Below are 25,282 nucleotides of genomic sequence, written 5' to 3' on the forward strand. Positions count from 1 at the left end.
GCCGACGTGTAGACACTTGAGTAGACAACTTGTAAATTTGAAAGCTTTTAATTTAGTCAGTAACATAAATTAATAAAATTTCTGAACCTACAAATCCGAAAACCTCAAGTACCGAAAATCTCGAAATGTGTGATTTGAGAGATAAAAGTTATCCGTCAATTACATTTCGGACATTCGGAGCCAATTAGAGATTAAAACAATTATATGAAAGCGACGGCTTAAAGCGTCATACCTGTCCGGATTTATTTAGATTACAACGAATCTCGTTATTATTCCGATGTGCATTGCCGATACATCACGTAACAGCGAAAGACACATTGAAACAGTATAACGCGGCGTCCATTCACGACAATTAACAGGCGACCATAGATGATGGAACGATTCGCGATCCGACGTTATCTGTCGTGTCAAGCCCGCACCGGAGACTGGCTGTCTCGACGATCGTCTTTTCCATTCAGGTGGTAAATGTCAGAGCGACATTCACCGAGGAAATAGCACGGGGCTACGGATGGTCGGGGTCGTCAGACACCTTTGAGTGTTCTCCGCGATCGGAGGCATTCACGCTCCAGGAACGACATGTCAAGAGGGATCCATCAGACTTAACGTAATAGATGCGCAAACGACATTAGCATGCCACGCCGATTATTGGCATTAGTCTGGCGTCCCGTTATTTCGCGCGCACCGGTCATTTATAACCCTCAGCCGTAAACCCTGCGGCGAAATCGATATCACCTGAACGCCTCCGGATCCTCGGAATAACAAAGAACGAGCGAGAATGGGAGAAATTACGGGACGAACATCAAGCCCTTTTTTATCAGCCGCTCTTAATGGTCTCGTTCGTTTTTCACCTCGTTAGAATTGTTCTAAACCGATGGAGATTAAGCGTTCTTGTTTGAATTTCAAATACAACGTAATTAGACGTATGACGTTATACCGAAATGCATTTATACATTGTAATAAAAATGTGAAGGGTTAAAGGAGATCGTGGGAACGGATTAGAGGAGTACGATCAGCGGGAATTAGGATGATATTCAACCCCCACAGTTTCAGGGAATTAGACGCAGCAATGAAATGCAAAGTGGTGGTGCTATCTCGACTTGACAAAATCAAGAGCGAGGGGGAAAGAAGCAGGCGTTAAGATTCTTAAAAACCGCGAAGAGGGTGGTCCTGGGCCACGGCAGCTGCCACCCTAACGTTCTTAAGCCGTGGCTATGGGAATGGCAAAGTTGGCCCGAGCAGCAGGAGAAGGTAGTTTTTCTGATTGCCTGGGAACAGACAGCTGTCCCAATCTTTCTCGGGCTCCGGCGGATCTCGTCGACGCTTGTAAATAATGCTGGACCGTGGATCGTTTACGAATAACTCGAGCGTGATCTCAGGTAAACGGGGGTGAAAAAAAGGTAAAAGAGTACGGTCATCACCCTCGATAAATTCAATTACCACCCTCGTGTCCCACGTGTTTCTATGATCGCTAGAGAAAAAAAAACGTTTGAAAAGCGATCCTCCGTTCATCTATCAAACTTGTCACGCGGGTCTTTAGAAGCATTTAGAAAGACGTCGAAACTTCTAATCGATTCTCGGATCGTTTCTTTATCGCCAACTTCGACTGCGTAATCTCTCCCTCCACGGAGACAACTGTAACGCGTTTAAAAATTGGCGAGAGGTCTTATTTTGATCTAATTTTACCCTGGAGACCCGCGGAAGGGAAAAGGCGTAGCGCGAACATGGGGTGAGAAAGAGAAAAAGGGAGAAGGGAGTTCGAAACGATTATCTGAGTTTTAAAACAAACTCTCAAGTGTCTGCAAAGTCCTACGCGAATCAGAGGGTTGAAGGAGAGGGAACAGCGGAAGGAGGTTGCGGAAGATAATATGCTAATGCCAAGACGGAGACTACATGGGAATTTAAGAGGATCAATGTGCAGTACGAGATTCGTACGGGGAATAAGGTATTACAACGTCTTCTACACTTCTTCCAGACGATTAGACCCTCCGAACTTCCCTAAACCTGCTCGGACGATTTGAATGAAATTAAACTTACGAATATACGTCATTCGGATGTAGCTGCAGAAGCACTTCTTGAATTATAAATTGTACAATTATGGAAAGTTCAATAATGTCGCTTCGTTTGGATGAGTATGTTGAGGGTGGATTTTGTCTCACATTCTGAATGGCAAACTTGAAATTTTCAAATGTATTTTTCAATGTTTAAATTGAACTGTCACATTTATAAATTACTAAACTTCAGAATTCTCAGACTCTTCCCAAAGTACAAACTTCTCAACCTCCCAAATAAATGAAATTTTCAGAGTCTAAAACATCTCAAATACAATTCTCAAACTCCCAATAACAGCATCCCAACATATCCAGTACCCAAATATTTTTTTAAATTACAAAATCCTTAAACTTATATAGTTGCAATTTTCCAACTTCCTAAATTTCTAAATCACAAAATTCCCAAATTTGCAAACAACCTAAAAAATTCCCAAATTCCTAAAAGACGTCTCCACCTATATTCCACATGTTTCTGTAAGAAAGCAGCGTATCTGTACACCTATCCCAAGAATAAGACATTAATCGCGTCTCGACGAGAAGGCGAAGGCAGTTTGTAACTGACGGTAAACGGGAGCATCGAGGGGGTTGTCGGGGATTGTCGGTGGTTGCCGGGAGCTACGGGAATCGCGTGTCATTTGTCCGTTGATCTCCCGTGGCTGGGAACCAGCCAGGTGCATGCTAGTTCCTCCACGGTGGGTGCTTTTCTTAAGCGCAAAAATTAGCGCACCCTCTACACCATTCAGCCACACCTCGATTCTTACCGAGGCACGAGATGAGAATTAGGCGCGTCGTTTATCGGAGTAGGATCATTTAGAACGGAATGACCATGAACCTCGCTATCGTGGATTACATCGCCAAGGATTCTGATGTTCATCATTTCTCTACTCGAGACTTTCGTGCTTAACGTTAATTAATATCTTTTGCAAATGTATCATCTTCCGAATTAATCTCAAAGGATTATAACCACTGAAATAAAATATTCTTGTGGACCGAAAAAATTGCTGTCAGACTCAGAGAAAAGCAATTGCAATTAAACTGAAGAAGTTCAAGTCTATAAAACTGACTGTATCTATAAAACCTTTCAAGTCTACAACACAATTATCTGGATAATAAAATGAACCTGAGGATATACATTTTCTCATAAACCATGCATCATTACACGATGTCATTTAGATGGTTCATTAAATTTGATCGTGTGTGCACTCTATGTAATAATCGTTACAAAAGAGAGTCGGAACACGTAGCGTTGTTTCGCAACTAAACTCATAATCTCACATAAGCTCGCAAGCTGAGCTTTCCCATGCGAGCCTTCTACCCGCTGGTGTACAAGGGACTACACGGTAGCTGTGCGTGAAATTCAACCGAATACGGTGCATTTAATAGTGCTCTAAACAACAAAACTCTCTATATTTATCACGGACAAATTCGACAATCTTCAAACTTCGGATATTAAACTTACCGAATTGTAACAGACATTTCGGAAGTTTCCGTGTCGTTTGATTACAAAGACGGTAAATCCACGGGACAGTAATTCCTCTGGCAATTGTAGATAAAACTTGAATAAGTCATAGACTTAATTTAACCGGTGGTAGCGAGTAACGGAGCCATCCACGCAGATTTCTTAATTACGTGCGGCCTCTTGGCTGTAGGGAGGTGAAAAGAAATAGAGAGGAAGAAAGAGGGTAGAACGGAAGGGGAGAGAACGGTGTACGAAGGTTAAAAAGGGTTCCGCGGCAACGAAGATTTAGAAATCCTTGCAAGGGTCTACCGCGGTGATAAAGCATTTCTTTCGCGGCGCTTTGTCATTTTTATCGTAATTATTTACGAGTTAATTACTGTCCCCGAGAATTCTTTTTACCTTCGAGGACACTCAACGTGTCGCTTCTTGGAAGAATTATTAATAGAGGTTCTGTTTGCTTCTTATCGCGACGAAGCTAGTTCGGCCACTTTGGTAGAAAGTTCCATCAGACGAAAATCATGAAAATGTTCATGGAAGTTGGCCATGATCAAGTTACGAGGTAAAATCATGGCAAGAGAGGATCCGTTAGACGGCGCCGTCAGCCGCACGGTCTGCCGAATTTTAAGCCTGTATAATTTAACACCTTTTGCCGGCGAAACTAAGAGAAACTGATGGTGAAGGGAACAACGTAGCCGGAGATACGAAGTTCGAAGTTTTCAACGGCACTTACCTATCCTAGCAGCATCTCCCCGCGGTATCTTCTACCATTCCCATGGAGCGCTTTGCTCTCCTTCTCCCGCGAATATGGCTCGCGGATAGAGACTGAAGTGACTGAAGCGAGGAGGAAGAACGGCAACGAAAAGAGAGAGGATATCGAGAGGAAACGCCCCAAGTTGAGATACAAGTTCTTCTGGCCTTTTGTTTTTGGAGCAGAACCGAGCGGAACGGGAACAAGGATACCACGTCTAAAACGAATTCGTTAGTGGCATCCAACCCCTTTTCGCTCGCAAGAACGCCTACCCCCTTGCCGTGCTTTAAGTCTCTGTCGTGAATAATTGCTCGAATCAGATTAAAGCGGTGCTCGGCCGATTGATTGCAAACGTAATTACGGACACTGCACGTTCCGTTCGCTCTTTTCAGAGTTTTAAATTTATCGGCCATTTAAGCGAATCCTGAAGCTGACTTAATTGCAGGAAATATTTGAGAACGATTCCATTTCACAATTACACTTCCAACTGTTAATACGTTATGCATACAGAGAATACACGCTTTTGTTAACCTTTAATTGGCCAGGTTTTATTTGGACATCAGACTCGACCACAACTTTGAACGTTTACTACATTATCTTTTATGTTCTGCTTTCAGAGACTATATGATACGTGTATATATTTTGTCGAATCGTGTTGCAAATTATAAAATTTGTTTAATCTTTGATGAACATTGTTGACCACGCAATGTTAGGATACGTTATTTGTCAAAGGTAGATCAATATGTAACTGCAGACTGACTATGCTTTCTGACTGACTAAATGTCACAAAAGCGTCATCTATTGAATTTACTTAGAAGTTCAATGTGATGAGTTGATTAAATTTTTGTTCTGGTGAAAGTTTAACCATTGAAAATGCTGTGTCATGCGAGGAATGAGTTAATAGACATAATGTCTGAGTCCCTTGCCTATTAGACTACTTGACATGCAAACATATTGTATGTAAAACATTATAATTCGTGAACAAATTATAACTTCGTGATCCTTTTGTCTTGCAGACAATATCACCAGGAGCCCCGCAGAGACAAGCAAACGGAGAAACAACCCATAACCACAATGGGTATCCTGCGCTACCGAGCTTGAGCAACAATAACATTCTGAACCCCATGAATAATTTAAACGGTATCAATACACAAACACCTTACGATACCAAATGACAAACGAAGTAAACGCCTATTGTATCGATCGAATCGCGAATCGCGTTGCCAAATTTCTTTAACACTTCTGTTAACACTATCGTAGATCCTCGAAGCTGTTAAAAATTTACGTTACGCGTCTTGATGGTTGAAAGACGTTGATAAGGCGCGTAAAATTATACTTGTTCAAAATAGCAGCGTTTTATTTTACAATGTAATTGTACTTTTGTTGTCACTTTTTTACTTGAAATTTGTTTGTGGTCACTATAGTCAACGTGTTAAGGAACCACGCATAGATGCACGTTTACAATTATCGAGACTCCTATTCCTTCGGAATCTTAGACATTAAGATACTTATCGCGTGATAATTTTAACACCGGTGAATTATTGAATTCACCAGACTGTACTGAATAATTTACTCGCGCGACTTTATCGTGGATACTGTCCATAAGTATTTTATGCACATGACCCACAACTTCCACTCATTTAGTTATACAAAAATACTTCTCGCAAGAAAATTGTTACCAGCGCAATCCCATATTAAAAAAATGGCTCCAATAAAAAATGAGCAACGAAACAATAAATAATGAAAGACAATTTTTAGTTCAAGGAAGAATGATGAGCATACATGCTCCTCATATATTTACAAATTCTAAATTTATAATTTTATAAAATTTGTTCCTCTGGTACCAATAATTGTATGACTATATGTTTGATGAAAGTGCAAATACTTATAGAGAGTATACATCATAACCCGTCGTTAGGCGACACTGAAAGGCTGTCAGTAAATCGCGCGAGGCTATTGGTGCTGTTTTAGGAAGTTTAATTGTTCGAATTTCGCCAGCTAAATTAGAATGTAAAAATCGATGTTGAACGACACGAGAAGGGGGGAGAGAGAAGGATAAGACGATGTTGAAGCACGCGGGTAAACCAAATGCTCAGGGGTGATCAAAGTTTGGCCGTTCTTGTAGTCGACTTTGCTGTCCGTTGCGGGCAACGCCGGTAAATCTAGCTTTACCGGACTACCGGACCAACGGACTACCGGAGGTAGAACTCGAGGAATGGCCACGGGGTAAAATTGGTGAGCGAGGTCGAGCTTGGCAGATCGAATCGGTAGCTGGCCTTCGGCATCCAAGCCGAGCCACCCCCTTGGGGCTCATACGTTACGGGGTGACTTAAGCATTGTTTCAACTTCGAATCTCTCGCTAGAGGGCCAGATTGATGTCACGAACTTTTCCGTTGCCTTATTTGCGAGTCAGATAACGAGGCTGAGTTATGTCGAAAGTTCTCTCTTTCCCGGCATGGTCGGGCGCTATCAGAGCGGCCGAAAATCTTTTATTTCCTTCTCCGTGCGGGAGATTTGTCGACAACGCTCGCAGAAAGAGTTTCGCGATCTCTCGAACGGTAATACGCTTACGTCTTTGTCAGACTTTCTCGGTTAATACGTTGACCGCCATGTTGTCCGAAAATTCTAAAGAAGTAAGGGAACTTTGAAAGGTCGAGACAATACTGAATTACCTTTGTTAATAACTTGTCAGTTCTCACTGTGACGATCAACGTGTGGACAATTATTTTTTATTGAAACGTATGTTTTGTAAGAGGTTATTACTCGCGTAGTTTCTAAACGTCTCTGAGATGAAAATTGTAATGATCGGTAAAGGAAACTAAACTGTATAGTGGCGTACGACTACTAACCGATTTGTCTAATCAAATAATTCGCATAGATTACGATTTAGTAGAGAACGATTTTATATTAGATCATCTCATAAATAATTTTGGTACACTTATTTTTAACGAACCACGTGTGAACCCTTTGTTAGCCTAATTTCCTAAGGATGAGATAATCTAATATAAATAGTATCGACGAACGAATCAGAATTGTATCTAAGCTGCTTATATAACAGGACTACAAGCAAGTCCAACTCGAATGCATGTAAAGAAGAAGCATTTTGAACGAGGAAGGAAGTTCGCTAGCATAGACACGTATTGTATCATAGTTCTATCATAGAGACATCAATAAAATTACTGTTTCGATGTTACTCGAAGTTGTTTGGTTTCTCACAACGGGGAGACGAAGAGATGTCATCTTATTGATTTCAAAACGCATTCGTAGGACTTTAAAGTCGACGCCTCGTAATATCTTCGCATCCCCGTTCCCGAGGTTTACCCTACGCTCCAACCTTCGCGTTTCCTCTGAATTATTTAAGGCAGCTACGTGATTGGCCGACAAATCCGGTATAGCTCAATAATTTACCAATCATACGCGGTCCTTTGTGTTTTATACGCCACGTTTCGTATAAATCGCATTGTGTATTCAGGAGAACGAGATCCAACTCTATTCGGGCGTGAACGCGAACCCCTGTGTATTCGCGCCGCCGACAAAAAGCGGAAACGGGAACCTAGGCTGATCGTAAGGTGAGTTTTGAAGATACTTTACACGATACGTCGAACCTAAGGTAAGTCGAATTCTAAAATATTTTCTGATGTCTAAATTTCTAAGTCCTAAGTTTTGTAAATCTTGAAATTCCCAAAGCTCTAAATATTCAGATTCATAAATTTCATAACTTGCAATATGTCAAAATGATGACCTAACTAATCTTAAAATGATGAACTAACGTAATCAAATTCTGACCTAACCTAATTGGACGAAATTCTGAAATGTCCAACTCCATCATCAAAAGATCCAATAAACGTTTCTGTCCACCCCTGTATAAATCAAGGTTTCGAACGGGTGACTATAATTTGTGAGGTGCAACGAGAAAAGAATGATCGCGGTAATAAAGTATGATCCGATTCTGTAAAAGGAACCGCTTATCTACGATCAAACGTCTGGGGAGTAAGTAAACTGAGGGTAGGTGGAAAGTATTCGGGCGAGCATTCGATGTAAATTGGCAATTTTTCTCGTGCGGCCCACGGTAATCATCGGCAATTAGACCACGGGCCTCCGATAAATGTTATTTATGACCGCGATTATCCGCGGCGCACCTAGCTGCTCGAAGGTTCGCCTAACTATGAAACACCCCCTGCCGTCGGCCGTCTAATTGGTCCGCGATTATTCCTGTTTGTACAAAATGTCGGTACAAGCGCCACTTTACCTCGCTGCAAATACTGGCGAAACTTTCTGCCGGATCACGTAGACCGATTTAATGCGTTCGGGTCACGGACAACCGCGAACAACTTAACCGGACAGGATTTTATCACCTCGTTTCGTACCATCGATTACACCTCTACAAAATACTGAAAAATTTAAGGATATCGTTGTGTCTTTTTATTTTCTTTATAATTGTATCTGAACAGGTAGGCTCTAGTAGATTATAAAAATTGTATCTGAAGGTAGACTCTAGTAGATTATAACAAATTTGTGGGATAATTTTGTACACCTTAATTAAAGCAGTAAAAACATTTTAGACATTCAGAAAAATCTAAGGATATCGTTGTGTCTTTTTATTTTTTTTTATAATTGTATCTGAACAGGTAGGCTCTAGTAGATGATAACAATTGTATCTGAAGGTAGACTCTAGTAGATTATAACAAATTTGTGGGATCATTTTGTAGACCTTAATTAAAGCAGTAAAAACATTCCGACAGTTAAATTCAATTTAAACGCAAAGTCTGTATAAAATAACATGAAATTTATTAGTAGATTTTTCACCCCTTCTGATCATACTTCTTAACCAGTGCCGGAATGTTGATATAAATTAATGTTTCTGTAGCTGTAAAAAATTTGCAGGGAAAATATTCTTGCAAGGATAATAAACATTGAATATATTTTTCCACGGTTACGATATGGTAGAATGAAAGTATAGGCATTCGAAATCGTATTCCATCCGTTGAACGTGATTAAAAGGGAAGAACGAGCGTATCGCGCTCCTCGTGGTCCTTGAAACAATATTATTATTAAAAGCTGTGTGCGCGGTCCGGTGATCCACATGAGTCGACGGAATGACGGAAAGAGTGGACACGCGGGCCAACGGAGAGAAAGGCTGAAAGCGCGTGGGAGGTCGGGGGTGGTCCGGCGACGGAAGAGCGATTAATTAAAAGAGCAAAAACTGTTTTCATAAAATTCATTTGCGGAAATATGCGCCGACTGAAATAATATCCGGCCGATGAGCGCGCGTGTCCCTGCTCGGCGACGCGACGTTCCCGGGGACGATTCTCCGGTGAAAAAACCGACGCGAATAAAAATGGAGGCTGGACGAAATGCGAAAGTTTTCGCATTTTTTTACGTTCGTCCAACGGACCGTGTATACGTTATCGCTGTGACGGTGCACGGGAAGCGTTCGTGTGCGTGCGTTTATTCTCTTGACCCGGCATCGTAAGCGTATCGTGCATACACCGGTTACGAAGCAACCAATCTTTTCTGTCTTTTCCTTCTTTTCTCTGTCCCTTCTGTGAACCTCTCATCCCCCTCTGTTCCGTTGTCGCAACCCTGTCTCCCCCTTTTTTTTTTTCTTTTTATTTTGTTCACCGCGTTTCCCTCGTTCTCGCTTTCATTCAATCTCGCAGTTGTTCAGTCATAAAAATATTTCTACGCTTTCCTGGATATTTTTTTCTTCTTCTCCGTAGCTCGCACACTTTTCGCTGCCATTATTCCGCACGACTAGGAGTGGCGCGAAGTGTGATTTAAACGCGCGTAAAAGTGGCCGTTAAAAAGGCAAGAAAGCCTCCTTAACTCCCGCTTTGATTGGCCAACTCGGTTTATTAAAACGCCCTGGGCGATATTACATATTTTTCTTCTCGCTTGAAACCGACCACTTCAATGCTACTGTTCTCTTCGTTTCTTACACCCGTTGCCCATTCTTTCAGACTCTTTGTCGAAGTATAAGGCTAGCTGCTCAAATAACCATTCTCTCGTTCGCAGTTCCTTTTCTTCTGCCACCACCTTCCGGCTATGGTTTTACTACGCCTTGGCAAACTTTCTGAGCGAACTTTGCTCAACGAGCTACGTTTCCAAACGATACAAGATGTCGTTCCGGAATTCCCTAAATTCTAGATACACCTGTGTTAACATGTACTGCAATAGCTTTTGAGACTTTAGAGATTTGGGGATTTTTTAATCGAGGGTTTAGAAATTTGGGTATTTGGGAATTTGGGAATGTAAGAGTAGAGAGTTGGAGAATTTAAAGTTTGGAAATTCGACAAAATTAGAATCTGGGAATTTAGAAATCTAGGATTTGTAAATTTAAGAGATTGGAAATTCAGCAATGTGGAAATTTAGAAAATTGAAAATTGTAAAATTTGTAAACTATAAATTTTCGAAAGTAATGCAGCGACAATAGAATTTTTGTAGTAATACTAATTAATATGGCAGAGCGTAGCGAGATGCTTGCCGCTAATTAAGAAATACCTAGCGAGCGCTCTTTAACAGCGCAAGGGCGAGGAGGCGGAAAAATAAGAGGTAGAAATTCCACGGCTGCTCTGGCACCCTTAAAACGAGGTAATCTTAATCCTTGGCCAAGTTAAACCAACTGCTAAGCTTTTCATTATGCCGAAATGAGCACGCGAAGATCTCTTCGTGTCGGGGTTGTTTTTTTTCTCTGCCGATATCGGAAGGTAACGTTTAATCTTTTCTTTACATCCTCGCAAAATTTTCCCAACAACTTGAAGACTTGCCGGAATCTTTCAGTTTAAAATCGTTTACAGAACGCGAGTTTTTATTTTCATTTTGCCATCGAACTCCGTGTACATCTCCCGAAGGCATCGTTTACGACGAAAATGAAAAATAAAACGCAGGCGGAAGAAAACTTTGGGAACTTTAAATTCGAGCGGCGCGAAAGACGACGAAAAGTTTTACGAGCAGCCCTGCTGGCTGGGCTGGTTTGAATTGCATCAATTAAAAAAGACCGTTTCGCGCGAAAATTCCATAAAGCGACGGACGAAGGGCTGCGTCAAATGTCCCTGCACGTTCGTCGATAAAACCTTTTCACTTTTTTCGCACTTTTTCATTTGCATCACCGATAACTATTACCGACGCCATTTAATTCCGTTTTGTTTGATTCCGAGTAAAATTCTCTTAATTATATTAAAGATTACTTTTGTCGTTCAGAATATTAACTATCGCACATTTTCAACGAATATAAGAGACGTTTTGTGGGAGATACATTTGCCATTTTTAACAACGATAAAATTTACGGGTCGAAACGAAGAATTTAATTTGAAAGCAAAAAAGACCTGATGCGATATCCGCTCAATATCTGAGCGAAATGATAAAAACTGACGAGCGGTGCACACGTTTGAAATATTTTTAAAGGAACATCAATGAAACAGAAAAATGCAATTCTACGAAAAGAATTCAACTATAGTACCTGTGTGAATTGGATAAAAAAATTTGAACAACGTTGTCATAATATTGTCCGCTGAAAGAACAGCATAGTCCGATGTGTAAAATCAAAGGGTGAATTATACAAAGAGACAAAAGTTTGGAGAAATTCAAAGATTTTCTGCTCTTCGAATACTTTCCAGTGATATTTGAAATATTTCAATTTCTCTCCGTCAGAGGAACCCTCGGAAGGGGGATGAAAATAGGAAAACGATCCTTGAGAAATGTAAAGCCGATAGGGGATGAAAGACTGTAAGTGATACACGTTCGATTGTTCGGAAACTGCCCACTTATCCTTTTAATCTACCTCAGATATTTCCAACAATTTTCAGTAATTCTCATATTTTTGTTCTCAGTATTTGAATAATAATATTTCGAAATAGAAGAAAAATGTTTGAGTCCGACAATTTCGAAGGTGAAATTAAATCACATCGATGAACGAGGGAATCGAAAGGTTTCGCAACAGAAACCTTTGAAAAATCACGCCGCGAAAGAACTCGTTACAGTTTCCATTTGAACGACGTTCCTTCAATCGTGTTACACAATTTAATTTAAAAAAAATCGGTCCGATAAAACCTTCATGAAATACAATTTAACATATTTTTCTACTAAATGCAGGTTTATTTTGTGGTGGATGGTTTCTCTAGAAAATGGCGGCTGTAGGATAGAAGACTTAGGTTACTTTTTAGTATACGAGTTTTCAAACTTAGAAGGGTGGAATTGCGGAATTTGGGAGATTAGAATTGGGGTTTAATAATTTGGGAAATTAAGAATTTTCGGGGGTGTAGAGATTGGGGTATGTGAGAATAATACTTGTATTTGAAGATGTGGAGGTTTAGGGATGCAGGTATTTGGGGTCGTAGGAATATGAAAACTTGAGGACTTGAATTTGAAGGAATATGAGAACTTGAATTTTTGTATATAAGGGTTGGGACCTGTGGAATTTGAAAATTAGGGAATTTGGTGGTCTGAAAATTTAGAAAACAAAGCACCTTAAATTTACATACTTCACCCCCAAAATTGAAGACAGACCTACATTTCTCTCAAAAATTCATATCCAAAGAATCTGACACCGACTACCTAAAAAGTAACGTTTCTGTAGCACTCCGATAAAGCAGTATCGGTTTACCGATTTTCCCGAAAAAGTACCAAAAAAAGAGGACTTTAGGGAGTTCCCGACAGAATCGAGCAATCTTGAGCTCCTTTGTTTTCGAGATTCTGCCACTTGTAAATATAATTACCCGAAGCTTCTCTCCACAGCGGAGCCCCTTCCTCCTCGTACTTCCACCTGGCCCATCCCATCGTCTCTAATTTGATTCCGCGGTTGTTTTCACCCACCTTCGCCGCCTCCTCTCCTCTGTTCTGGGCTTCGCCCACGCATTGTCTCTTGTCTCTTCATTCAAATTACCCTCCGCTTTCCCATTCTCGCGCCGCTACAACCACCACCCCCTCTGTTCCTCGCCCGGTCCCTGCCAGCCAGATCCACGCCGTCGTTTTCACCCTTATTGTTGCGGTTTTATTGAATCCGGTCGTGCATTGTCTGCGCGCGAGCGAGACGCGGCCGTTGTTCAAAGAAAATTGGCGCGCAGTTCGAAATGCGCGAATATATTCGTCTTTCAACGGGGGCTCTCCCTTCCGGCCGGCCCGGATGAAATCGAGTTTCACGGGCGCGTAAGTACGGTCAAAAGGTACACAATACGCTGCTACATCGTCATTGTGCAGTACATGTTTTTTTCCTACAGTTGGCAAACCATAAAATCGTTATCCGGGGAAAATGGTTTACAAAAGAACACAGAATGCCTACAATGCGGTGCTTCGGAGCGGAGCTTAACCCTTAAAGGTTATCGTCAAATCACGTTAATGTCGTGGCTGACTTCGGTTTTCTCTTATTTTTTAAACCAACGTGGCAGAAGACTAATACTGTTATTTAATATTAAATGAACAGTGTAACAATTATTGTTTCTGTGGAGAAATTTCACTATTATACTTGATCAATATATGTTGTCAATGTATTAGGTTAATATTAATAGTACTGAAACTATATTTTGTTCTATTCCCATAAGAGTAGAATTTCGTAATAATGCGAGATGGTTGCTCAGTTCTTGAATATGAATCGTTTCAGCATCGAATGATCTTCGTCGGTTTGGTTCTATGGTATTGTCTCATTTTCCAGGCTGCATAAATATGTAAGACAGTGGAACTCGTGACTGGACTACGTTATGGGGATGGTGAAAGAAATCTGTGCCGGGAGGGTAACGTCTATGGGAACGTTCGAAGGGGAAGCGAACGGCGTTTACATATCAAGAATCGAACGGAAATGCAGGGACAAAGAGTCAACATGCAAAGACGGATCGTTCTTGTTTATTCTGGCATTGTTTCCGGGGTGCACGTTTAACAGGAACGCTATCGAGCGAAAATAAAAAAAAATACATAAATATTTTTCCAATAAGTTTCGAGTACGTATGTCGACAGGTCGTTTCGACGAACGAAATTGTTGTCGGCAAACAACGAAAGACAGCGGTAGGGTGGGCGATAAAAAAAGAGAGGGATGCTTAATAGCCGTCAGAGACGCGATTGTTGATTCGCGTAATGAAATCAAGAGTAATCTAGAGGGCGATAGCTTTTGTCCGGGATGTATGAATTTTCGACGAGCGACCATTAATTATTTGAAATTAAATATCCTTCACAGGTTTTAATTAAAATGTTTACAATGCGCGGGTCCGCCCTGCCCCTCCAGATTACCGGTGCGACATTTTATGACGCCGATATATTAAAAAGCTACGGATTCATTCATCACCGACCGATTCGGCGTTTTATCCGATAGCCTTTTCACGGGACTACACCCTCGATTATATCAAACGTGAAGCATGACGAAACAAATTAAATCTGTCGTAATGAATATATATTTTTTTCAAAATAGTCTATACTTAGTCGATGACGAGGTAGCTGTTTAATCGTTTACACGTGTTTCCAAAACTACACAAACGATTTGGTAAATATTTCAATCGATCGATTAAATATTTTGCCTCCCGATTAACTGACACGCGAAACCTAGAAAACATTCGACGCATGTATACAGAGTTATTAACAGATCGGCTTTCGCGAATCGCCGGATCGTTTGATCGTCAGTTTCCAAATCCAATAATGCAATTATAACGCGTTTCGATAATATTCGTGTAATTAAAATTCCGCGCCCCCACGCTCGCGAGCTTCGCCCCGAACCTCGGGTGCCTCTGCTACCCGTGGTCCCTGACTCTTGTGAGCAAACGATTCTTGTTTGTTTTGCAAACAAAGGGTTTCTCGCAAGGGTTGGAGAGACTTCGGGTCGAGTGAGGGAAAAGGAGGGAGAAAGTGAAGCGTGGCGGAGCGAAGGGACGAAAGAAAGGAGGACGGGAGGGAAAGTGAAAAGGGGGTGTAGCTGGAAAACAGGGGCAGAATTATTACATCTTTTGTTCGAAGGCTCGAACCGCCCCATTTGCGGAATTGCGGATCGCGATCCAGCCGCGATTGCGACCGCTGAATGCCACAGGGTCGGCGAGGCTTTTGTTAGTTTTGACTAATTTCCGCCAGGTAATCTGCTTCAATTCGAATTTCCCCGGCCGTAATGGCGTGTTACACAGGAATTCGGTAAAATCGTCTATGCGATCGCGAAATCCTGATTACTTTACGACTGATTGCGATGGATAATCACTTTTCATCGGTCTTACTTTTCAAATACTTAAATTGTTATAAATCATGTTGTAATTAAAACTACTGCTTTCGGTTGGTTACCTGACAGGAGATATTTAATCTGAAGTAGTATCTCAAACAATATTAACTCTTGCACCATTTTGACTCGTAAGGTACTCGTACTTCAGCTGTGATAATTTTTACTCAAATTTTTGATACACTACAATCTGGAGTCCAATCATAATTTGCATAGTTAACAAATTAACTTAACATTTCAACTTTCTTCATTTTAATATTGTAGTTACTTCTGACTGACGCACCTGACAAATAAATCGTAATGCCAGGGGTTAAGTTCAAATGATAAAATGTATCAGATGAGATATTAAAATTAAAATAAATTCTCTGAAGCGATAAAATCACGTGTTACATTCCGTACACAGCGATCCTGTTAATAAACAGGTAACTGAAAAATTCAAGAACACGTTCGAATGTAACATACATCGAGGAGTACCATCGTGATTAAAGTGTCTGTCGAAAACGTTTTCCCGTGTTCTTCCATTGGCGGAGAATAAACCGAAGAGTCGGTCGTTACCATAAATTCTTAATCCGAATCGGCGGTAAAACTGAAAGTTAACTAAGTTCGGTAACATTAGCCGTAACAATGCTCGCCAGTAAGTTCTTACGGTAACGATGCTGTAACGACGGTTTCCGGACCGTGGCAATTTCTTGCGATAAAGTCACCGATGGGACCCACAAGAATTAAACTTGCTCAGGGGCTGGGTTTGCCGATGGTGCAACCACCGTGGTATAGGGATTAAAATTTTACGGTCACCGTTCTCCATGCTGGCTTATCGTTTCTATAATACAAAAATCGGCCAGATTTATTCGAGCAACGATGCATTTCAAAATTTTTTTAGCGAATTAATGCTTCTCATAAAATTCGACGTTTCGAGGTGCGAACAAATTGCACGGACTTTTAGATAATTTTATATCTAATATCCTATCATGTTTATCCGTTTATAATATATTGTCTGCGAAAACAAATCATTATACTGATCTTACAAATTCGCAAACTTCTATATACTCTAAATTCATAAGTAACCAGTCTGCTGATTGTTAACCTTCAGAGCAGATTTTTCCAAACTTGTACAGATTATATGACAAATAAGAACTTAAGGCTTCTGTGCAGATAAAGAAAAACGAAACTAGAGTGTAGAGCAAACGATGCGACGTGGACAAAAACAATTTTTCATCCGCAAATGAAGCACAGCCTACCGCAGCGGGGAACGAGTAATCAGAGAATAAGCGATTCAAGACTGCGGTTGGAACTCAATGCATCCTGGCTCGCGTATAATTCGATACGTCTATCGTATCGCCTTACCGTCGATTCGATAAATCGGACGAGTAACTTGGACGCGACATCGGCCAGAGGAAACCGAGCATGCTGGGTCTCATGTATCATCTACTACTTGCCAGATCGACGCTTTCACCGGCAGTCAATTACATTAACGAAGAAACACGGGGCGACAAGCGAGCAAGAAAAGCTATACCAACATGGAAACTTATAACTCCACACCCTACCGGCTCGCCATTTTTCCTCTTTCCGTTTCTGTAACAGTATACCGATGGCGTCTCGACTAACTTCTGCCAACAACATCCAGACATTAATTTCGTCCGATTAGACCCGCTGGACGAGCGAAAACAACGGAAGACGTCACGAAAAGAACAAAAGAATTCTTCAATTCGTCGTCACCCTTCTTGGAAGCATTCGAATTCTTGTAGCGCGACGGAAAGAGGAGTATTTTAACCCTTCTTCGTATAATCCTTCCCTCTGCTTGATTCTCATGGCGGTCGGTATAATCGTGCCACACCGGTATTCCCGCGGGAGCCGTTGCTCTCGACACGATTCCTTCGAAGGATGAAACGGCGAAAAGTTTAATGAGTCCGCCTACCGCGTGTCCTCGGTCGGTAAAATTACCTTTTCCTTCTCTTAAGGACCCTGATTCGGGCTACGTTTCTGCAATTGACTTCGTGATAAGGATCCAATTTATCTTGCTTTAATCTACGTACAAAGCTACACATTAGATACAGACAATTGTCAGTATATGTGATAATAAGCCAAGTCATATTTGGTGGTTACAGTAACATTACTGTTCCAAGTTGATTTTTTAAGAGTAAGAAATTGTGACAGATTACCAAGAATTTTTCAGCAGGAATTTGTTTCTCGACAAAGGGTAAAGTCAAAACGTGTGCGAGGCAGACATATCGACTGTGCAGCGCGCTATTTCAAGGGACAAACACACAGCATTCGGAAACATAAACGCGACCGGTGAGCACTAATGGACCAGCTTAAATATGGAAGAACAACCTGCCCACCGGCTAGCGGGTAACAATAAACTAACACTTAAGACGTACTCCGAGACACAATGCCAAGTCACACTCTTCGCGCTAACGATCTCACCTTCAAGCTTCAAGTCTTACACCGCCGTCTCTGCCGAGGACTGCTGGGGTTACGAGAAAGAGCAACGAACACTGGCAAATAAATGCATCAACTACGGGTATAAAAAAGTGTGATGTATTATTTTTCTGATGTAGGTTAAATTAAATTATACCTTGTTGCACGCGACCATGCAACTGAAGTCTCACATTGTACTTTTGTGTGTCTTTTCTTTAATTGCAGGGTAATAAGTAAAGACGAGCCCAACGGTGTACTGTAATTCTTCGTTTAAACGAACGAGACGAGGCCACGTTATTCGCCACGTCGTAAAAACTAACAATGATGGAAATATTAGTTTTTAAAGCCGCGCAGGGTGTCGTTAACGGTCTGAACCTTTCCCGTTCACGAGCTGAAAGTTGCTAGCCCCTCGTTGCTCGTCGCTTTTCTTACGCCTCGCGTTTATAGGCCTTCGTGAGCTATAATTCCTTTTTTCTTTCGCTTGCAACGGGAGAAAGAAAGCGTGTTCCGTCTACTTCCTAGTAAGTTATACCGCTTTATTCGGAATGCACGTGAAAGTGGCTGATAAAAATTTTTACCGAAGAAATAATTACTCGGGAAGTTATGTCGTTTTGTAATTCCATTAACTTGACGTCGAAGGTTGTTGCTAAGGCTTCGCGAGATTGAGCGGACGTTTGCAACGTATCTTTAAATTTGAACCGGTGCTTTTCGATCGTGACGCTCGATAACCGTGGTCATTATAAATTTAAGCGCTTTTAACAAAAGCCACGTTAGCTCACAGCCGTCGTGCACGCAATGCCGGCACTTTGCATGCCGCATTCCGAACGACTTGCCACCCTTGTTTGAACTGGCGAACTGGTGTTGCGCTCAAAGTCCGAATGCATAATTAATCGGGTTATCAATTAAAGGTACGCTGCCGATTCGTGATCGCTTCAAGATCGGTGTTCCTCTTCGATCTTGACTTTAGATTACGATCGAATTTCACCAATGACCTGTGGTAAAATAGAAAATTTACAAATTAGAAAATTAAAGTATCGATTGAAACTGCTATTTAATAAGAAAGGTATTTATTCATTCACGAACCACAGGAACGTCTTTGCGTTGAATTACGTTCTCGATAAACGAGGAATGGCAAGAGATCGATCAACTGAATCCTCATTGGTTGAACAGCACAGAGGTACGTAAACCCTGTTTGCAACCAACGAACTCAATCATTCTCTCTGTTCTACGAAACGGCAAGTATCAACATTGTCTGTGTAAACACAGGAAACGGAATGCACTTTGCTTGATATTTAATGCGAATGACAAATCCTTCCAGTGAATTTGCAATTACCTAAGGGACTTGAATAACATATCTTTCGTGAAATATTTTTAGACACTGGATAATTAAGTTAGAGCACGAAAGAGACCTCGAGGATTTCTAATTGATTGCAAGCAGCTATAACCTATATAACTTACATAAATATTTAGTGTTACTTACTGAGCTGGGTTCAGAATAAACATATTTAAACATAATTGCAGCTATTTTATAAACTAATCTTTTGATGTAAAATGAGATTAAAATTGAAGTAAATGATATGTTGCTTTTAATCACACAAAAGTTAAAAGATAAAAACAAGGTAACCCATAAACACAGTTGATATGAAATTTTAACTAACTCTTTGGCGCGCTCTGTGTGCGAGCATCGAAATTAGTGAACCATAATATGGTAAGCCATGATGGTTTATGGTTGGATGATAAAATTGACGTTTCAAAACATTTACTCATTGCTGTTGATATTTCTATAAATATCGTATCGAATTATCGTACAAGCTTTCTTTTTGCGTTTCTTAATTCAGTATCAAGAGAAGTTTTAATAGTACCATTATCGCCATCTAGCGGTCAGTGACGTCACTAATGAATTACGTATTATAAATTTAAAATTTATATGTTATATAGTACAAATAAAGATTCTATACTTTTAGTGATATCTACAAAATAATATTATAAATATTTGAAAGCATGATAATTAATTTAAATAATTGTCGATTCGAGAAACTCCCACCTGGCGGTGGACTTCCGGTACTAATACGTAATATTTCGTTGAATTTCCGTTGCGTGAGTTGCGTCAGTGAACGGTAATTTTTAAATTGCGCACTCATATAAAGTGTGAAACTATAAAAATGAAGAATTGAAACTTGCAGGAAAAAGGTAATTGTTAATTATTCTGTTAACCTTGTTAAATGTTATTGTCATAGTTCCTACGAAGAACGTAGGAATTACGTAAAAACTGAAATAAAGACATGTTTTATATTTGTTAAATTAGTCCATTTTTATTAACAAGTTTGCATATAATACTATAGCCTATTTTTTAAATGAAACATGTAATTTAAATGCTTGAATGTAATTGGCGATTGTTTAGTAATGACAGAAGCGCACAGAAATACTGTTACTAAGCACTTGTAGATAATGACATCCAATGTTCGTCGTAACGTCCATTCTTAGCGATGATTATCTCTTTATTGGTAGACTCGGTCCTGTTTAGCAGTTACAGGGGCTTTTGCAAGAGCATTGTCCGCCAGACGAGCAACTGCATTTATCTGTGGAAGGAAATTGAATCACTTAATGTCCAATAATTTTTATACGTCGCGGGCAATGAACGTGTTATGGTGTCATAAAAAGGAAATCATTTATTGCTTCAAAAATGTACCGGCAATTTGTAGAAAGTACAGAAATTTATAGGAGAAACTCTAGTTTAGACAAGATTATACGACCAACTAACACTGACGGCCATGGTTGAACGGTCGGTCATTGCCCGAATTTAAAAAAAAGGGACAGGTACGGTTAGAACTGTGACTACATTCTTTGAAGGAACTATTGTTTATGACAAAAAGTAGCCTTGGTACACGTAAAAGGACGCGATATTTCCGGTTACATGTAAATAAAAATACGAAAAGTAATTCTAATAAAAAGCTACCTCCGCATCCAGTTTCGGAAGCACACTTGCATTTGTCGTCGCACTTGCAGTCTTTGCACTTGCCTGGAAAGAGAATTTTAAAACGTTACATTTACAATCTTAATTGTTTAATGAAAATAATGAGCAAATCAACACATTAGTCAGTGAATTATTTCATCAATTTCTAAATGCCAGTAAAAATTTCAAGAAAATTCCATATTGCACAATTTCTTATTAAATTAATTTATTTATAAAACTTTTAAAGTTAACATAAATAATAAAATAATTAAGATTTAGTGACATTAAACGTGATTATATTTGCAAATATATTGACAATAAAATTTTTTAATAATAACAATAGTGCAATATCAGAAATAAAATTTAATTAATTTAAACAATATAAGTATGATTTAAACACGCAGTTAATAAATTGTAAACATTAATGTTCAGTTGAAATATTAAACTCTTCAGAATTACATAATTTTTTAGAATGGATGTAAATCCTTACCACTGCATTGTTCACAGTTTGGTCCCGGCATTTTCGTTTGTAGTTGATTACGTCGTACGTAGGCTTTCGTCAGCAATGGTAGCTTGATGATTACTTCGGAACTCTGTTGAGCTCCTTCGAATTTATCGATTACCCCCTTCCATGATCTGCTGCACCTCGACGACGTGTGCAACGTAGATTATGTGTGCCATGCGCAAAGCAGGAGTGTACTTCTTTTACCAGACCCCACGTACATTCCACATCATAAATAATTAAATCATATACACCTACTTAGTTTTGTCGATATCTTATAATTTACAACACACATAATAAAACTGGATAAATATGTTACACATGATTTTTCGAACTCAATTTTTTATTCTTTGATTACGGTACAAGGCCCGTAAAGAAATTCTACGGTCCTTTAAGTGCAACACGTGACACAATAATAATGAGATAAGAACGCAGATTCTAACGTAATAGCGTCGAGTAAATTCTAGAAATTCCGCTTAAAGTAATAACTCAATAATTGACATTGCATCAAATAATTGCACTTAATTTTAGAATTTATTTGAAAGCAAAGTTAAGGAAATTTTACGTTTATGTACAATGTATGTAATAAGGAGTAAAAGTTACAAATTTCATTTATATTCTTTTGAAACTTAGAACAGAAATAAACAATATCATGAGATTTTTATTTATCGATATTACCCTTCACAATACTTTATACCACTTTTAATAAAAATATAAAATATTTAACTTATTGCGAACATTTAATTGTTATTTAAACATTTTTTCGTTTGCCTATAAAGTTTGTCTTATTAGCTGCCTGTTCAATATGAACAGATTCATTCTCAGGTTCATAATGAATTTCATATACACCATCCTGAGCAGTGTTATGCCGTTTTTGAACTGTATTAGCACGGGCTGAAAATATTTTCATACATATGCATTTATGTTTCAACAGATGCTTAAATATTTATATAATTAAATAAAATACCTTGATGACGAATAACAACCTTGCTTTGTGCACACTCCAGCAATTTTTTAACCCGTGCACCTGTTTTAGGGGAGCTGCTTTCTTTTATCTAACAAAAATTATAAAAATGAATAACTTTTTGTAAAATAAGAAAAATGTATGTGTAAAAACACTTACTGTCTTAACTTGTAAAGGCATTTTGTATGAAACTTTTGGGAGTACAAAATGACTTTTAGGTGTATTGTAATTTTCTGGTATATTATTTGCAATTGCCTTAAAAAGTTTTAAGTAAAATTTTAATATTAAAAGATACACAAACTTGGTGAAATATAATGAAACCCAATGAATATTTACCTGTGGTGTATGTGTATTTGTTTTCACTTTTGGAGATAAAGTGATTTTCAATGTTGGTTTTTCACATGTTTCATTTCTTTCTTTTAAAGGTGTACTTTGTTTTAAATTTTTATTTGGAGTTGATTTGAGATTTTTTCTTACAGGAGTCAGTAACAAATTATCTCTTTTAGGACGTACATTTTTTATTAGCTTCATATCTGTACCTCTAATGTACATTCCCACTGGAGAAATTATAGTGTTATAATTCAACCTATACAATCCTTCTGCATGAGGACTCTTCAGAATATGTCTTTCCATTGTATTTTTTGCAGGGCTCACAGGTGGAAAATATGTCTTTTTTCTTTTACAATTTTGGCTTGGAGGGGTTTTCCCTGGTGTAACAAAAAGTTTCGGTTTTATATTTTCTTTTTTTGTCTCCTTTTCATTACTTTTTTCCTTGGATAGTAATTTATATGGACTATAAGATTTCGCGTTTGTACTAAGAGTGGGTACTTTTGGACTTGACTTCCTCACATTAAAATTCCCTTCTTTAGAATGTGGAGTTGCATATTTTATATCAGGACTTTTATTATTTTCAAGTGTACTGTTAGAAGTATTAAAATTTGAATCTTGAAGTAATTTAAGGAAAGGTTTTTGCTTCTCCAGATATGATTGATAATCTTTACAAGACATTAAAGTTTTGAGAAATTTAGCTTCATCTATAGTCAATGAATCTGACTCATTATCATCAGCAAACAGAGGAGACATACGTAATGATCTTTGTGCTTCTACTGATGTAGGATCTGCATTAATTTCTGTAATAAGTCTGGCTGTATCAAGACACCTTTTTCTTTTTTCTGCTATATCTTGTAGTAGTGTTTTTTCTAATTCATCCGGGTCAACTATCACATAACCACTTGTAGTTTTATCAGATTGCGTTTTATTGATATCAGATTTTTCACTTAATTTTATAGATCTTTTTTTAGAATATGATACCTTATCATGATGAGCATTTTTAAATTTGTTATATGTTTCTTGCTGTAAATCTGAGCAATCAGATTCTAATTTTTTAGAATTTTGACACTTATAGAATAAATTAGGGCTACTAGCAACTGCATTTTTTCTGAGAGTTTTATCAGCAGCATCAGATATATTCAACAAAGCCATTTGTTCTTCACATATGTGGTTAATTTGATTCATATTTAACAAAGAGGGTACTGATAAACTTTTATGTAACAATTTAGATTTTTCCATTTCTTCGGGAAACATTCTTCTACATTGAGCTTCCAGACGTTCAAAAGATGTAATACTAGATTCATTTCCTGACATATTAACTACACTGTCAACACTCCCACTACAATTATTTTTAGATATTTTGTTGAAAAATCTTTTTCTCATTACATCTATTCCAGATATGGGTGTAATAGGTGTGGACATATTCAGAGGTGAAGTTATTAATATTTCTGTTTTAGGAGTATTGACAGAATTTTGTTTATCACATGTAGGACTTGTAAAGACTTGTTTTGGGCACTGAGATATAGAAGGTGGAGACAAAACCCATTCAGGAGCAGATTCATCTTCAATGAACTTACACATCTTTCTGAATTCTGTGGTCAATCTACTCAAATTTAATGCAGATGAATTACATGCATCACTATCATTATTGACAACAGATTCTTCAATAATAGTTAATAATTTTTCAGTAAAATTTTGTGGTGAATTCATAAACTGGTTAGACAAACGTTTTAAAATTTTTGATTTTGAGCTTTCTTTCATTTTATTAAGTTCATTATCTAAAGAACAAATTATGTTTTCAAATTTCTTTACTTCACTGTTTACATGGTCTTCATTTGAGCAATTTATATCAGACTTGTTTGTATGGACATTATAATTAGTATCTCTTTGTGAATCTTCATTCTTCATATTATTTTCTGATTCATTATGTGAAATAGATATAACATTGCTTTTTAATTGTTCATTCTTTGGAGAACACTGTGAATTATCACATGTTTTATGATTATGAATTCTGTCACACAGTTGTTCGGTTTCAACTGAATCAATACGTTTATTTAAATCTAGTTTGGACGGAGTAGATGGATATGTTATCACAGATGACATAAATGAATCTTGCTTATGTAAATGCTTTGTAGAATTGCCAGATAAAATAATGGAATGTTTAGCACTGTGATTTCCATCATCACGTGTGTGATTACTTACACTTTTACAGTCATCTAAACTGTCCTGAGATATCGAATAAAGTGTATTGGAATTAGTCACTGATTCAGTTATATTTTCTAAAAAAAAAAAGTAGATTATTGAAGTGTAGAATCACATAATGCACTTGAGAAACTAAGAGATACTTGTATGAACTACAATGTACTTACGAAAGCTGTTTAAGGAATCTGTAAAATCGTCAGCGCGTCTTCGACGTTGGCTCATTTTAATATTATATAAAAGTCTTATGTGATAATCATACACGTTTTCGAAAATAAATATTTCTATAGCGTCTGTTCGATAAGTACGTTACCGTTTACTGTTTTCGATCCATTTTAAATTCTCAGTGTGACTAACATACTAAAACGAAATTGTGGGTATAGTAAATTATTTGCGAGTATAGTAAAATTTTATTCGTTATGTTGGTACACGTAAAGATTTAAACGATTGTAACTTCAGCAAACCTATCTAACTTTATATAA

General features: G+C 38.6%; 2 protein-coding genes and 2 long non-coding RNA genes across 6 annotated transcripts in view; 2 read left to right on the plus strand and 2 right to left on the minus strand.

The window, feature by feature from the left end:
- LOC100876425 (LIM domain only protein 3) overlaps positions 1–7,448 on the plus strand; it is a 190,215-nt gene extending 182,767 nt beyond the window's left edge. For both annotated transcript variants that reach the window (XM_076537986.1, XM_003702279.3), the window contains exon 6: positions 5,272–7,448. In XM_076537986.1, coding sequence (XP_076394101.1) covers positions 5,272–5,430 — 159 coding nt within the window. In that variant the 3' untranslated portion in view covers positions 5,431–7,448. The remainder of the gene's footprint in view (positions 1–5,271) is intronic.
- LOC105662177 (uncharacterized) lies at positions 5,660–19,326 on the minus strand. Its single transcript, XR_001095599.2, has 2 exons — positions 18,936–19,326; positions 5,660–18,844 (listed from the first exon to the last, which is right to left on the minus strand). It is a non-coding gene; the product is annotated as an uncharacterized LOC105662177 (long non-coding RNA).
- Positions 19,327–19,811: 485 nt separating this feature from the next.
- LOC100880933 (uncharacterized) overlaps positions 19,812–25,282 on the plus strand; it is an 89,944-nt gene continuing 84,473 nt past the window's right edge. The window contains exon 1 of the mRNA XM_076537984.1: positions 19,812–20,042. The gene's annotated coding sequence lies outside the window, so the exon portion shown is untranslated. The remainder of the gene's footprint in view (positions 20,043–25,282) is intronic.
- LOC100879810 (uncharacterized) lies at positions 20,138–25,154 on the minus strand. 2 transcript variants are annotated; one of them, XR_001095604.2, is made up of 7 exons: positions 24,971–25,153; positions 22,608–24,880; positions 22,431–22,526; positions 22,275–22,362; positions 21,296–22,201; positions 20,809–20,871; positions 20,138–20,431 (listed from the first exon to the last, which is right to left on the minus strand). It is a non-coding gene; the product is annotated as an uncharacterized LOC100879810 (long non-coding RNA). The 2 variants fall into 2 exon arrangements; XR_001095605.2 differs by lacking the exon at positions 22,431–22,526 and having other exon boundaries at positions 24,971–25,154.

This window comes from Megachile rotundata, chromosome 12, assembly GCF_050947335.1.
Source record: "Megachile rotundata isolate GNS110a chromosome 12, iyMegRotu1, whole genome shotgun sequence".
In the NCBI taxonomy this organism is placed as follows: Eukaryota; Metazoa; Arthropoda; class Insecta; order Hymenoptera; family Megachilidae; genus Megachile; species Megachile rotundata.